The sequence below is a fragment of the Urocitellus parryii genome, chromosome 1, assembly GCF_045843805.1.
Source record: "Urocitellus parryii isolate mUroPar1 chromosome 1, mUroPar1.hap1, whole genome shotgun sequence".
In the NCBI taxonomy this organism is placed as follows: Eukaryota; Metazoa; Chordata; class Mammalia; order Rodentia; family Sciuridae; genus Urocitellus; species Urocitellus parryii.
The window spans coordinates 233,174,531-233,190,955 of record NC_135531.1 but is presented as its reverse complement, the minus strand read 5'-3'; the positions used below and the strand labels follow the sequence as shown (position 1 = coordinate 233,190,955).

Sequence of the window (16,425 nt, the reverse complement as noted above, 5' to 3'; positions counted from 1 at the left end):
GTTTTTAAAAACTGTCTCCCATCATTTACAATTAAGCCCAATTGTCATTAAGCAATGAAATGTATCCACCTTACCTTAGCAACACAGCAGAATCAGACCTAAAAGCACCAACTGCCACATCTGGAGGATAACAAACAGCCACCCAGATTAATGATCGTCATTACTCAAAGAGAATTACTTTTCAGCCATAAATACTTAACTGCACATCACCTTTGGACTTTATCAAAACACTATTTACAGAAAATTAATTGGAAAAGACATGCTAGCACCTTGAGATTCATTGTACATTTGTCTGAATCTATTCACTTAAAACAGCATTCATTTCCTGCTAATATAACTTTATAATATAAACTTATAAAGATACTCATGCTAAAAATGTGATTTTAGGCTACAAATATTCATCCAGAAATTTCTTTTCAATATTGTATGTTTGATTGATTGTCATGGGTACTTAATTATTTCAAGAACAGGCATGTAATATTAAGGAACTAACAGTATAAAGATGAGAAATTACTTGATTATTTCTGACCCAACCTTGAATTTAAGAAAGTTTTAAAAACATAAGAAAAAATAATCAGTAAATTGACATCTCCCACAATAGTTCTCCACAACAAAGCAGTATCCACAATGAAGTTTACTCCAGTTTATAAAATATGATGATTTTATACTCACCCATGTATCCATTATTATCTGCATCAATTTGTCCTGATATAGACTGTCCAAACATACTTAATGATTTACTGATTTGAAGTCCTTCAATTCTCTGAAAAATAGGCAAGTTGCGTAGGAAATAGTTTTTGAATACCTACTATTCCAGAGAAGCAATGGTTTAGCTAAATCATAAGTCTTGCCAGATGATTCCTGGCACATTGACTAACAAATGCATTCTAGTTAAATGCTTGTAAAAGAGGCAAAATTTTCTACCTTGAAATAGGCAGTTAACATCTATATTATGACTTTAAAATTAAAGTTCTTGGTGAACAAAAGGAAAATTATATGGCACAGATTTTTCCAAAACCATTTTTACTCCTTTTCCTCAATTTTTTTCAGGTTCTGTATTTACTTCTTTAACCAACACAAATAGCTAAACAATGTATTTGGAAAATAAAATATCTATAATCACATAGTGGAGCCTACTACTCAGCCATAAGATGAAAGGCTACTTATGAAGCCAGATTGCTCCCTATCATTTGAAAAGAACAGACCAAGTGAGTTATCTGCCTCCTATTCCATATCTAATTCACATTCAGATAGTATTTGTAAATATCAGGCTGTTATTCCTACTAAGAAAAATCAGGATCTGTTCCTGGGCAAGAACATGTCATTCAGGTTAAAAATACAGATGTACATGCCCATTTTTACCAAAGCAAACATAACAGTACTAGCTAATGTTTCCATAAAAATGTCTTTGGAGAAACTTTGCTTCTTTGCCTGTGATTGTAGTCTTTTCTATGCACTGAAGTGCCCTGATTTTTCAAGATATAAAAGTAAGATCAGAGTTCAACCATGAACATTCATTAAAATGCTATCATCTTACTACTCTACACTGAAAGAAACACAGTATCATATGTACGTTTGATCCCCATGCACAATTTTCACGAAATATGAGGCGTTAGTCACAAGGAAAAGACAGTTAATCAAACCCAAATGGGCATATTTCAGAATAGTGTGGTATTTCCTGAAGAACACAAACTTGATGAAATGCAGAAATAAATCTTTAATAGACTAAAGACAAACTAGAATGGAAATGAACTAGAACTCTTATTTATGGGGAAAATGGCTTTAAAGGGTTATTAATCCCTTGCAATAAGACCTTTTATCATTACTGTAAGAAAATGGTGAAATAAAATGAAATAAAATGCATTTGAAAGAAAGTAAAAAAAAAAATAAGTCTATGAAAACACTGGAAATTTTCAGGGCACCTTTGTCACGATGCTTCTTTTGAACACAGAATAGTATCTTACCTGTGAGAAGCTTGCTGAGATCCCATCTACTCGGCCATTGTAAATGTAAATAGCACCTCGCAAGTCATCTTCTTGGGGAGCCCCAATAGCAACATCTATTCAAGGATGGAAGCAGTGGGAAAATAAATTCTTGAAAGAAAGAATTATCTTTGAAAACTAACCTTCATGATCCCCAATTCATGACATAAGAAAGCTCTCTCTTAGAACTAACACTCTTCTAAAAAAAAAAAAAAAAAGAACTATTATCATAATGTACAAGGTTACACAGAATAGTCTTTACATGGAAGAAAGCAGAAGAGACAGGTCTGAGAGACACTCTTCACAAAGAAGCTAAGGATGTCTGCCCCATAGTCAGACCCCAGAGTCCAACCCTAGCTACACTTCTGTACTAAGCTCTGCTCATTTCTCAGCTTCCATGTCTTGGCTCCCCACCTAAAGAATGGGATCAACATGAAAGTAACACTATAAAAGTATGTAACTTGTGTCAAATGCTTAGACTAGCATCTAATAAGTTGTTATAACCTATAAATATTGTAATCACTAGAATCTTTATTTCAAGCTTCTATGTTTTATTTGTAACGTTACTTTTAAATTAATTAGAATTCCAATGAAAGTGATTAAAGTATATATTAAGGATTTCAGTAAATGGATTTGTGCTATATAATAATGACAGCAACTCCTTTACGAGTTTGAGAATCACATCAGATTATGACACCAAGAACAAAAATTTGGTCAACTGATAAAAGACCCAAGAATAACAAACAATTGACACAATTGTTTACATGCTATAAATATATAGCAGAAAGGGGGGAAAATGCTAATCTACAGTTTCTAGAGCATTTCATTACTTTCTCAAGTATGATGTCTGCTTGAATTTATTCAAATATTTACTTATATGCAGTTTTTAACTGCTTTCATCGACACCTAAAGCAGAGAAAGCTTGTTCTTGTCATATTTCTTACTGTCCATCAAATCAAAAACATTTCTAACACCTAGAATGGTAATTTTGTACAATTTCAATGGGAATAGAAACATTTGATATCTAACTATGTTAAATACGGTACATTTTTTAAAGGCAAAAGCTTTTCTATTTTCATCTAAAAAGAAATGGTAGACCCTGATCCTTATTTTTTTTTTAGGCATGCTAAAACCATTCTCTTTTGATGAGTGTGAACTATTTTGATACACTATTTTGATATAAACTTTGATATACAAATATACCAATTAATTTATTCATTCATTGGACAACTATTGAGCACCTACTGTATTCCAGTACAGGGCAAAACTGCAAAAAAAAGGAACTCAGTCTACTGGTGAGAACAGAAGTAAAAATCCAGCAATCACACAGCATACATGAAGAAAGTGGTGGACATTAGGAAAGGCTCCCTCATAGAAGATGATGCCAGAGATGAGATTTAAGTATTGATAGGTCACAGCTAGGCTAAGAAAGGGGAAATGCAGTTTAGACAGAAGGAAAAGCCTCTGCACACAAGGTGCGGGGGGGGGGGCATTCATCATGGTACACATGACGAATGGCAACTGGTTTGCAAGAGCTGGAGTCACATTAGCATAGACTAAATGCACAGAGGAACACAGTGGGCGGAAAAGGAAGAGAAAGAGGAGGAAAAAAGGAAGGAGGTGAAGGGAAGGGCTGGGGAGAAGTTCCTCTGGCCACAGCAGTTTCATTAGTCAGGGTTGGGTTTTATATTCCAGCATGTGGCCTAAGACCATAAACAAAATTCTATATGTTGATTTATGATAACCACACAAGGAAAAATAACAAGCCTGCTTTATGAAGTGGTGATACCAAAAGCCTTTCAGAATCAGTTATTAGCACTAGTGATCTAAATTAAGATTTACAGACAAGCCTTTTCAGCTGAGGTATACAAAAGGCCCAGATCAATTTTCTTTCTGTGCAGAGGACATTTGGGGATATGAAATCTCTGGCTAATACAGATTCAAATTCTTACTTCCTAGGATTATACATAGATATGATATAAAATGCACTAAAGTTTTAGCTTTCATTAAGGGAATGATAAAACATTTTAATAAATAACAAAATGTTTTTCTATGCCTTTGCAACTCTATTTAGGACACAGTATACAGAACATTGAGATGTTTGATAACTGGTTTTGCTTTGCATCTGAACAGTTATTTTGTTGGTATAAACCATAGCCATTAATAGTATGAACATAATCATCTCTATTTACATAGTGTCTGCAATGCAGACATGGTGCTGGGGATTTATACATACTTACTAATTTAACTCACAGAATAACCATATCAGATAAGTACTTTTTAATCCACACTTTATAGATAAAGACACTGAGGCACCAAGTGTAACTTGCTCAAGTTCAGAGCCAGGAGGTGGTGCAGTAGGGATCAAAATTTTCAGTCTGGCTCCAGAGTCCTGCTCTCCATCACCACAATACGGTCATATACAACAGAAGTGAGCCCCAGAGTTTCCCCTCTTAGCACCTGTTTCTGCTCGGTGTCAAAGCAGTGCTTAATGAAAGGTGTGATAATATGCCAATATTGATTTCAGGGGCACATAAAATAATAACACAATATCTTATAATTAGAGAATATTAATAAGGTTCTACTCTAAAAAATACTCAAACATAATAGTCTCAAAGCCAGATGAGTATCAAGGTGAAGGGAAAAAAAATTAAACCAATAAGTAGTTTTGCCAAATCTATCTTATATGATCCAAAATGTTACCTATTTGCCTATTAGTCGTGTCAGCCTGTCCATCTATGTACCTACCTATTCCACAACTTTTTATTTTTGATTCAAGTTTTACACTATACTTTCCAAATTAACCAGTCATCTCCTTAGAAAATGGCTTGCTTTGCTTTTCTAAGGAAATAGGATCATCAATATTTTTCCTTTTAAAGAACAATACAAAAATGATGTGACAAATGTCAAAATAACAGCTTTGCTATGCAAAGCATCACAAAGTTTTGCACAAAGGGCATTGAGTATGATTTAGTCCTAGTAATAGAAAAGAAAGAAAAAAGAACAGGTTGGGTATTCATTCCTGGTCTACACAGTCTCACAATCCCAGCCATGAACACAAAGGATCTGCATCTACCAGAGAAAAGTAAGATAGAAGATGGGGGAAAGGATAGGGAAACATAAAAATAGTCTAGAGCTGGGGACTTAGCTCAAAGCAGAGTGCTTGCCTAGCATGCTTGAGGCCCCAGGTTCAATCCCTGGGACCCACAAAAAAAATTTTTTTTTTTTTTAAGAAAGATAACATGTAGATTCCCTGCTGTGTCTCTCAAGCAGATGTGGTTGAATGGAATTAAGACCTTAATGAAGAGCTTGAACACACTGAGTCTACTTCCAAATCACCATGGTCTTGCTAATATTTAAAATGTAGAAAACTCTTACTTATGGGCAAAATAGAAAGTAAAATTACAACTGGACTAAGTAGAAAAAGATATGAGGTGTTATCAACATTCACTAAAGTGTAAGGCTAAATACACTGTGGGTTATAAATGAGATTATAAATAGCACAAACAAGTATAGAAATATTACAACTACTGTAATTATAGTCTTCTAGAAATAGAAGCAACCTTGAGGAGTAGAGGGCTAAGCCAGGCATGGTGGCACACACCTGTAATCCCAGCTGAGACAGGAGAATTCGTGAGTCCAAAGCCAGCCTCAGTAACTGGTGAGGCACTAAGCAACTCAATGAGACCCTGTCTCTAAATAAAATACAAAATAGGGCTGGGGATGAGGCTCAGTGATGGAGTGCCCCTGAGTTCAATTGCTGGTACCAAAAATAAAAAAGGAGTGAAGAGCCAAGCACTCTAGGAAACAAGTGCCATCTGAAACCTTGGTTCTCACACACTGATTGAAAACCTGCCCTACCCTAGGAAGGTCCCCTCAAAAATCCTCTTCCTAAGTCTCACCAATAGAACACTTTGTCCTTCACACCACTTGGAAATTGGGACTTTCCCAGGTACTAGGGTGATTTTGGAAAGGAAACTTGCTTACTGTCCATAACAGCTTTACAACTCTGATAAGAATATAGGTTTGAAATTTTAATGCACATAATTTCTTCTTTACATGCACATGTATTTTAGGATATTCCAAATGGGGAGTGGCCTTCTTTGAATGTACCAATTAAAACAAACTGTAGAGGAATCATAACTTAGTATGTACTAAAAGGTAGTTTTTGTTTTTAAAAGAACCATTATCTCATGATACATATAAAATAGTAAGGTGCATTAACATGGCATCATCTATAGATTTTTATTAAGTAAGATCCTTAAATCCACCACAAATGAGATTTACTTTTATGTCTTATTTTCATTTGATTATATAACTATAAGAAAGGTGCCAGTACTTCCTTCATTTTCATTTATTATGGTGCATACTCAATACTGTACTCAATAACTGATTTTTTGCAGAATTATGCATTTAAACATTTAAAGTAGCATTTATGTATAAGAGGAAATTGAGATAAGTATGCAAAACTCCCTCACTTATTTTTAGTAACCAAGTTTTAGCCTCATATAACCAAATAATGTTAATGACTACATCACAAAGACTTAATCTTGATCCCTGAAAAGACCTAGTGGCTTGGAGACTGTGCATTCTCCTTTCAAACTCATTCATCATTGTATGCACAATTTTTACAGACTTGGTCACCACTCAGTACTAGAGTGAAAAGAGCAAAGCAAAGCAAAAGGAATACTGGTAGAGGCAGGTACCTGTATTAAGTCATCACAGACTTAATGCCATTTTTTTTTTGTGTGTGTGAAAGAGTGGGGTATGACCATTATGTGATTTAAAAAAAAAAAACTGAGCAATTAATAAAAAATAATTTATTACTAAACTGTGCTTGGTGCAAGATTAGGATGCACAGAATACTTGTGAATATACGTTAACGTGCTATGATGATTATGCAGTGAAATATGATATTTCAATAACAGGGCTGACATACAGGGTAACATGACAGTTAAGACAGTATAATTAATTATGGAGATACTTCAGTAGCAGTTGGTAAACAGCCACTGTCCCCAAGCCTCCCAACTGACCCTCACCAGTGCTCAGGACATTTTCCTGGAATTCCCCAAATCCTACAACAAGGCAGCAGTGGAGCAGGAAATTCCCAGCATAGCAGGGCCTTGGGAGATCTGCTCCAGCCCTGCAGCCAGGCTCTGCTGGGTTTGGTTGGTGTCTTTACTGCACCAAGTGTTAAATACCATGGTCCAATGATTTATCAAGCAATTTTCCCCTCCACATTTTATTTCTGAAATCAGGAGATTTTTCTTAAAATCGAAAAGTAGTAGGTGTCTCAGTTTATTAGGCAGCATTTTTCAGGGGCAGCTAAAATAATAATGCAACTTATAATCAATGGTGCCTTAGAATCAGTGAAGTAAAATATTTTAAATATCATCATTAATAATGGTAAAGATCAATAATTGACCCAGTGGTTCTGGAGGCTGAGGCAGGAAGATCACAAGTTCAAAGCCAGCCTCAGCAAAGGCAAGGCGCTAAGCAACTCAGTGAGACCCTATTTCTAAATAAAATACAAAATAGGGCTGGGGATGTGGCTCAGTGGTTGAGTACCCTAAAAAAAAAAAAAAAAAAGATCAATAACTGACAATTAGGAAGTCATATGTAACACTAAGAAGGAAAAGAAAAAAAACTTAGCATACCATCCTGGCTCCATTTTCAGGAGAAAGGCAAACACTATAATGCTCTAATCATATTCCAGCCCATGAACTATTTCAAAGTGGAAACCAAATACCAAATTAGATACTTTTAATTACCTTCAAAGCCATCATTATCAATGTCGCCAAGATTAACTATGGATTCTCCAAATCTTGCAGCATATTTGTCACTTCCAATGAGCACTGTTTCCATTTCATTCATTATTGCTCCCTAGATAGGAAGGGAGAGAAAAGGTGTCATCGTAACACTCCCTGACAACTTTACACATGCTTTACTGCTATAATTGGATATGGATTTTTTTCTAATGTGTCAAACAAGTTGGACAAACTACAGACTGAGCTTTAGTACACACATCTCAGTTCAATTCAATAAATATTTATTGAATATGTCAACACATATAATAGTATGATTAGAGCTCAGAGGACATAAAAAAAATTGTCAAACTCATGATCCCTCGCTTTAAAAATTCAATAAATCATTTGGATAATTCAATTTAACAAATATTTATTGAGCTCTTACTAAAGACAATGCACAGTACAGAGTGAACAGGTGAAAGAGGACAAGGCAGTGTGTATTTCAAAGGCTCTCTCTTTCCTTAAGAAACCCACAATTACAGAGAGGGCTTAGTGCAGCATGCAAATGATTTGGAAATACAAACTGCTTTGCAATAGCAAGAAGTCAAGAAAAAACACTTAACTGAAGCAAGCACAGAATGTCAATAATGAGCAGCAAGAAAAGAAGATCTAGAAGAGATTTCCTAAAGACAATGGCAAGCTAAGTAGCTACCCAAAGAAAGGTATAAACTTGATGTATAGAAAAAACTATGAGTAAAACCCAAATTCCAAAGGATTTGGCTATAATAACTGGTTAATGAATAGTATAATAAATGAGACCAAAATAGCAACATATTTCAACCTTACAGTATAGAAATTTGATTGTGTTGGAAAATTCACTCTCACAGTAGCAAATGATAGGAAACCACTGAGAGGTTTCTGAGTTTAGTGACATGATTCAAGTTGGCCTTTGGAACCTGATCCCAGCAGCAATGGAGCATGGATTGGTCAACTGATACCTCAGAAGTTAGAAAATGAGTTATTACAGTAAGGCATGTAAAAATGAGCTGTTGTAAGAACAGCTACCAGTCCTCTTGCAAACTCTGATCATCCTAGTCCCCTGTGTTCAAGAAAAAAAAAAAATGTACCACTCATCATAAATCCTTTCCTCTTCTCAAGCAAATCTATTATTACTCATTCCCTAAACACATATAATCTTCCCCTTGTGATGTGTCCTTCACCTTTCAGTTTCTAAGTGAAAAATTCCTTTTCTTGTCTCACTCAAATATTACTTCCTCTGTGAAGCATTATAGATCCAAAAGGGAATCGCTTGTTCCACCTTGTTTGTACTTACAACATGCCATCTGCCACGTTGCATTCAACTGAGTTTATCCAATGTTTGATGTCCTCACCAGATCCTGAGGTCCTGGCATCAGGACTAAGATTATTCTCAGCTCTTTTTATGGTCTTTGTTATATTCCAGATATTCACAAATGTCATTTATTTTATTCTAAACAAACCAAGAGGATGTAAAGATCTCTATAGATGCAATCACTGACATCAAAGTAGTGAGGGATTAAATCATAGGAGGGGTAAAACTGTTTGCTCCTGGGAAATGCTAACTTGTATAGAAGGGAGAGCAGGGTCCAGGGAGGACAGACAAGATACATGTATAAGACAGTGCAGTTCTGAAGTAACTATCACCCTTAAGTATTCTCCAGTCCCAGAGAGCAGTGACCAAGGGTTCTCTGGGGACACCCAAGAGCTATTTTAGTAGAAGTAGGTAGAAGACAGAGTCATTCGAGTGTCATTCTTTCTCCAGTTCATTTCAAAAATAATCTTGGAGTACCTACTTGACTAGGAGTTTTCCAGGACCCGGGGAAAGAGTCACATAAATAAGACAGACGATTCCTCTCTACAGAGTGTCTGTACTCCAGGAGAATAGACAATAGCAAACCAGATAAATAAATATGTTATGCCACTTAGTGGTTAGTGCCACTTCAGACAGACATAGGAGGGTAGTCGGTAACAAAGGTAGGCTCATCTATATAAGAAGATTTAGAAGCCAAATCCAATTACTAATTGTTCAAGAGTGGGACCTCCAGGTAAGAGGATGGCCTAGTGGGCACGGGTCCTCCCTTGCTCTTTAAGGAAAGGATTTTTGCTTAAAATCTCAACGGGAAAAGAATTCCTATGTTACTTTATTTTAGGAGTATTGAGCTACTGTTTAAGTTTTCCTCAAATAGTTATAAAGAGAGACATTTGCAGCATGAACATGTAGTGGGCATAAGGGAGACCATTTATTGATATGTGAAATGTCTATGGAAGAAAAATTGGAGTCACTATTAATGCATTCTAATGATCATTGTATACATGGCATGCCGTTACTCTTAAATTTAGATTTAAACACAGCCTATGAAATCCCAGTGTGTAACTTCCCTACTCTTTATCTTGAGCGCTGAGATTTTCCCCACTTTACAAGGCTTGAGTGTCTTCTCTCAAATTACACAGATCTTTGTCTGATGCTTAGAACAGGAACTTATTAAGTGCTATGAAGCCATTGATTAAACAAGGGCACAAGTACCTTCTTGAAACAGATTTTACTTTTTTGAATCCTACTGAAAGACAATGTGCCCTAAGAAATGAACCAATTTTCTCACAAGTCTGAGCTTGTTTTCAAATCAAAGGAACAGGCCAAGAAGATCCCATTAAGGCCCTATCAATTCTTTGTTTTGATTTAATGTCAAGAAGCAAGGCTGGCAAGATAAGACCAGCAGAACTCTTCAAATTGAAACATCAAGTCATCAATTTCTATTCTAACACACTGCCTATGATTTAAAATTTAACTATAGTCACTAATCACCTATTTAAAAAATATATCCACTTTGGAATAAATCATGACAATTTCAAATTCTTATCAAGAACATTATCTCCATAAATTGTGCATTAACATTGTACCAAAACATCTTATTTCTAATTGTTTTCAAATCATGAAAAACTTATAATTTTTATCTTCTACTTCCAGTAATATTTTATACTTTCTTGAATCAAAAAGACCTTAACTATAGAACCACTTAAAAGTCCACATTCTGAAGGCTATACAAAAATCATTCTTTTGAATTAGATTTGTGTCAAAATAAAACTAAATGAAATTTCAAGTATACAGTGTGTTCACTGTGAATGGAAAAATTCCATACCGATTCATGTCATATTTCTGGGGTATCCAAATGAATTGGCTGGCCACTTAGAACCATGTTCCATTTCTCTTTTAGACAGTATTTTTTTTATTTTTGTCAATACAATAAGCCTAAGAATCTACAGTCTCAAAATCTTGGAATAAGAAGAATTTCAGTTTCAGTGGTAATTCACATGTGGCTTCCAGTTTCAGGCAATCATACATACCGAACCAGAGTTGAGGTACACGAACACCCTTCCTTCCTCCCTGATGGCACTGTGCATGGGAGCTCCCACGAGGAGGTCTGAAAAGCCATCTGCATTGAGGTCCACAGCACAGACAGATGCTCCAAAGTATGAGCCAAGCTGTCCCAAAGTAAACCATACCCAGTCATTGAGAAAAAAGCAAGTACTTAAAAAAGCCTCTGGTATACCAAAGGTAGAGATATATTACCTTTTTACCTTTCATTTCATATAAGATGTTTAGCTCTTTTTCATCAATGCTGAATATATATGCCTGCAAAATTAGAGAAAGAATTAGGGAAGTTTATATTAATATCAAAGTTTCTCTTTAAAAAAAAAGCAACTCATCTGAAGAGCAATTTTTCATAACATGTAGTTGTTCAAATATAAAAAAGTGTAGTTTCAAAATTTTTATAAAAACATTTTAGGGGCTGGATTGTGGCTCAGCAGTCGAGTGCTTGCCTAGCACATCTGAGGCCCTGGGTTTGATCCTCAGCACCCATAAAAATAAATAAATAAATAAATAAAAACATTTTAGCGACAAGAAAAAGTTTAGGAATCCATTTTCACATTAATGTGCCTCACTTAAAAAAAGTGACCCCAGAAATTATCTTACTGATCCCATAGAAGGAACAGAAAATATTGTTTGCCTCACTGTTCAAAGCTAAGACTCAGAAAAACTGAGTGAGCAATGGTCACATAGTTATGAAGCAAAAATGAATCAAAATAACATTTTCTTCTTTCTTCTGGTCTTAGCAAAGGACATGTAGCTGACTCCCATTTCTTTTGGATAAATGTTAACCAGTAAATGTATTCCCTGGACAGCTTTCAAGAACTTTATATTACAAACTATTTACTTATAAGAAAAGCCTCATTTAACTTACATAGTTTTCTTTAAAGATTTTCTGCTAGATTTCTTCTAAAACCATATCTCTTTCCCAAATCCCATTAATACAATATGCTGTTCATCATTTCTAATCTTTTATTCCTTAGAATTTTTGCAATTCCTCCTTTGATATCATATTGCCTCATGCAATTCAGTTGAAGCTTTGTGAAGAAATAAAGATAGAAATGGAATTCTTACTTTACCAATCTGCTCATGTTGAGGGGCTCCTCCAACTACCTCAGTAGTATGCTGACTCCGAAAGTGACCAGCTCCAACTGAGTATCCTTCAAGAAACAGGAGAAAGTACGAGGATCATCATTTATAGCGAGTTAAATAAACACTAATTCAGAGAATTAAATATGAGACCAAATTCAATACAACTATATTAAGCAGAACATTAAGAAGGCTTAGCATAATGCTGAATAAAACATTTATTATGTTTTAAGCAATTTTGATATATGTGTTATGAAACTAATAATATGGTTTATATTTTCAAGTTCTAGAAATTGAAAATATTATCTTCATATTTGGTTTGTTAGTCTCTGTTTAGCATCAGAGATTAACTTCTGGGATGATAGCTGAATTACTGGAGAGGATATAAAACATTTTAAGCTTTGAATAATAATCTTCCTAAATTTCAGCTTTTACCATGAAATCTTCCTACTGTGGTGATTTATAACACTAATGGTAAGATTTTTTTTATGTGATAAAAGGCGTAATATCCAATTGCATTTCTTATAATACTTCACAATATCCTTCAATCATAAGAAAATGACAAATTATTGGTGAATGGGTCTGAGGGTTAGTTACTACTTGTTTTATTGTGATTATTTCCAAGTATAAAATGCTCAAATTTGAAGCATATACAGTTTAAGCAAATCTATTTTCTAAGAATCTACAGGAAAAGCATTTATTTTATTGTTATGGGAATTAACACCAGAACATTTTGCATTTCTATAGAAACACAGATGATAAACTGTTCTACCACTGACTGATGAAATAATAAAACCATGATAAAAATAGTTACGTTCTGGAAAATATCTAAGAACTCACGTAAGGCAAAGGTTAAGGAGCAATTTTTAGATGATGCTTCATAATGTCACCCCTTATCCAAAATGCTGGTGACAGTACTGTTGGCTTTCATTTGGTCTTTCAAGAAACTGCTTTTACATTTTCATACATGTGTTTAAGTGAGTTTACTCAGATACAAGTCTTACAAAAAGTTTCTGGGATATAGTGTGCACTCAGCTGAGACCACCTTTCGAATCACTTTACCTCATAAAAGTACAAGTCTGTTTTCAAAAGTGAATTGCAAAGTCACTTAATGTAGAGCCAGGAATTGTAGTCTAAGAACTCTAGCATGACAACTGGAGTCACAAATGTCAATGTAGAACATCAAATTAACTAAAGTTTCATAGAATGTGTCCTTCAGAGAGTTTCTGAACAATTTTCCTTATTTGAACTTACTACTAACTTTAGGCATAGATAGAGTTTGTCAATTTTCACGGTACCTAAATAACTTCCAAATTTTACTTGATTGCCTTTGTCTAAAAATGCCTTGTATTTATTTGTAGTTATATTGTAGATAAAAAGAGAGCCAGTCCAATAAGATGATCCTGGGGCTCCCATCACAATTAAATCCTGTTAAGAAAAAAAAAAAATTATCATCACTTGAAAGTTAAATGTTACCACCCCAAACCTCCTACAGATATACAAGATTATAAAAGTGAAGAGAATATATTTTTAGAATGAATTTCTGAAATATGAACATTTTACCAAAAACATCAGAGGAAAGCCAAAGAAGCTAACAGATTTCCACCTAAAAGAATTTCAAAGAAGAAACTCTGCAACTCTCACTTCACATTTATCAGTGGGTTTTAAAAAGCAAAGATAGAATCATTGAACACTAGAGTAAGCTTTGGAGAGAAAGGTAATGTGGTTTCTGTTAAAGAAAATTGAACATAATTCATTAATGCTCATTATGAAAATAATCATGTGCTGCCAGAGAATAAAAGCAAGACTTAATTCATTTCAATTTGCAAAAGACCACTGATGATTTCCTTCATGATGTTGGCTTAGGAAATAAATTAGTCCACTGGAATTTGGGACTAAACAGGAATTGAGGCAAATTCCAACAGAAGGAAGGTGGACTATGTCTGGTATATTCTATTCTGAAACCTGCAGTGATCAAACTGATATAACATATTTCTAGATTTTACAAATGATCATGAACTTTAAAAAGTCAACTTACATATAAACTAAAGACAGCAGTATAAGCATTTATTAATAGATAACATGTCCAGAAATTGCTAGTCCCAAACTTGATACAGTCTGGTCTCCATGGAGTCAAAAAACATTTATGCATGCATAATGGACTTTTCAAAGAAACTGAGAGAGTTAGTGATAAAGTATAACTGTGACCTATCATAGTACACCCTTAAATTTTAGAAGAATAATAAGAGTTTGGGAATATATCTGATTTAGGAAGACACTATTAAACTCTTAAATTTCTTAACTATTATCATTTTAATTGAAAATCTTAGAATCACATTTCTTTTCCCCTTAACTAGAACTTAAATACATGGATATTCTCAATACCTAAGTTAATAAAACAAATAACTTGGTACTTTTGATTTTCATTAAATTCTAGATGAAAATAATATTTTTTAATACAAATCTTAATTGGTTTTTGTGTTATAGCCATCTAAATATGCATGAATATTTAGCAGTAAAAGTCAAATTGTAATATAATTTAAGAGACATTATTAAGATGTTACAGAATGTTTACTTCAAAGCCTAACATTCCTCTAACTTTCTGAAGAATTAAAGGTCCAAAAGTAATCATTCATAATAGTTAATTTTTGAATTATTACCTCTGTATAAAAACTAGATATTCCAGCTTGACATGATGCAAAATTTTCTCCAAATTTTCTCACATAATCTAAAATGAGATACAAACAATTCAGTATTACATCTTAAGATAAAAACATAACCCTCCATAATTTTTTTCTTGGAAATACTTACAAATACGCCTTTTAAGTTCTACATTTCATACTACTTCATTAAAACTAATAGTAATTAATGTAATTTAAAAATCTCACAATCTTTTATTAATCTTTAAAATATCACCATGAAATGTTAATAAAAACCCATCTCTTGGTGCTTCTTCTTCATGGGAAGATGAAGCATATGCTAGAAAATTTGTCAAGCAAGTATCTGAGGCAGAAGTAGGCATTGTAACTGAGCCCACATTCCACTTATAATTTCAAGGTGAGCATTATATTCTGATGTACATACACATACATGGTAAAATGGTTGCTTCATCAAATCAACACATCCATTCCCTCATAGGGACCTGTTGTGTGTGTGACTAAAGCAACCAAAATCCTTCTTCTTGGCAAATTTATAGGACATGCTATGCTATATTAAATATAGTCCTCATGCTGTATATTATAGATCTCTGGATTCACTCACTACTACAACTTTGTCTTTGTTTCCTAGATTATTCCCAGCTGAAACATTCAAGACCTGTAGGGAGATGGAAGGTGTCTAGCTACAAAGCCCTCGTGAATGAATGCTTTCAGAATTCACGAAAGAGACACAGCTTTGCTTCTTCTGAAGAACTGACATAAGAACCTCTCTCTATGAAAAGAAGGATCAGGGAAACATCTTCTTTTTAGTTTTGATAACAGAAAACTTAAAGAAGCTGCTATGGCACTTATATTACCATTTGCTGCTATGATTTTTATCACTCTTTTCATATCTTACCTGATCCTGTACTCTACAATTTTAGGTATGGTTTTAGGTTTATACCATCTTGAATTTTTTGGTAAAATGTGGCTAGATATATCTAAGCAAAACTAAAATTCTACTATGAAAATGTTTAAAAGTGTAAATCATAACAGACAACAGAGGGTAGGTAATAAATATACAGATGCTTAGACTGAGTTGTATAATAGAGAATATTTCTTTTTTTATTTTATTGTGTCCACAGGTAAAATAGAAATATTTATAATATAAACTTCTCCATGACATCAAATTCCAGGAAGGAAAGATCTCAAATAGCATCAGAATCAGTAACTGAAATAAGTACTTGGCGTACTAAGTTTTTCCTGTTAATACCAATTTTCTTTAGATGCTAGGTTTTTGGTTTTGTTTATTCAGTTAGAAAAATTGGAAATTGGCATTCATATTTCTTGGTTTTTCCTGGTATTTCTTGGTTTTGTAAAGATATATTTTTAGAGTTTTAGTTTTGTTGCAAATACCATTTTAAAGAGTCTAATGCTTGACCGACTGAACTAGCCAGGAACCTACAGATACCATTTCAAATGGTCTGTTGACATTTGCCCCTCACTTTGTTTTCCACAGTTGCTATACTCTAGTTCTGTATGTAAAATACCTATAAGATAGAAAT

At 34.1% G+C, this 16,425-nt stretch overlaps 1 protein-coding gene across 1 annotated transcript in view; it reads right to left on the bottom strand.

The window, feature by feature from the left end:
- The window catches only part of Itga4 (integrin subunit alpha 4), an 84,891-nt gene that overhangs the window by 43,732 nt on the left and 24,734 nt on the right, over positions 1-16,425 (bottom strand). The window contains exons 5-13 of the mRNA XM_026392021.2: positions 14,885-14,952; positions 13,523-13,652; positions 12,210-12,295; positions 11,337-11,399; positions 11,111-11,248; positions 7,754-7,865; positions 1,965-2,059; positions 673-763; positions 75-120 (exon numbers count right to left, since the gene is read on the bottom strand). Coding sequence (XP_026247806.2) covers positions 75-120; positions 673-763; positions 1,965-2,059; positions 7,754-7,865; positions 11,111-11,248; positions 11,337-11,399; positions 12,210-12,295; positions 13,523-13,652; positions 14,885-14,952 — 829 coding nt within the window. The remainder of the gene's footprint in view (positions 1-74; positions 121-672; positions 764-1,964; positions 2,060-7,753; positions 7,866-11,110; positions 11,249-11,336; positions 11,400-12,209; positions 12,296-13,522; positions 13,653-14,884; positions 14,953-16,425) is intronic.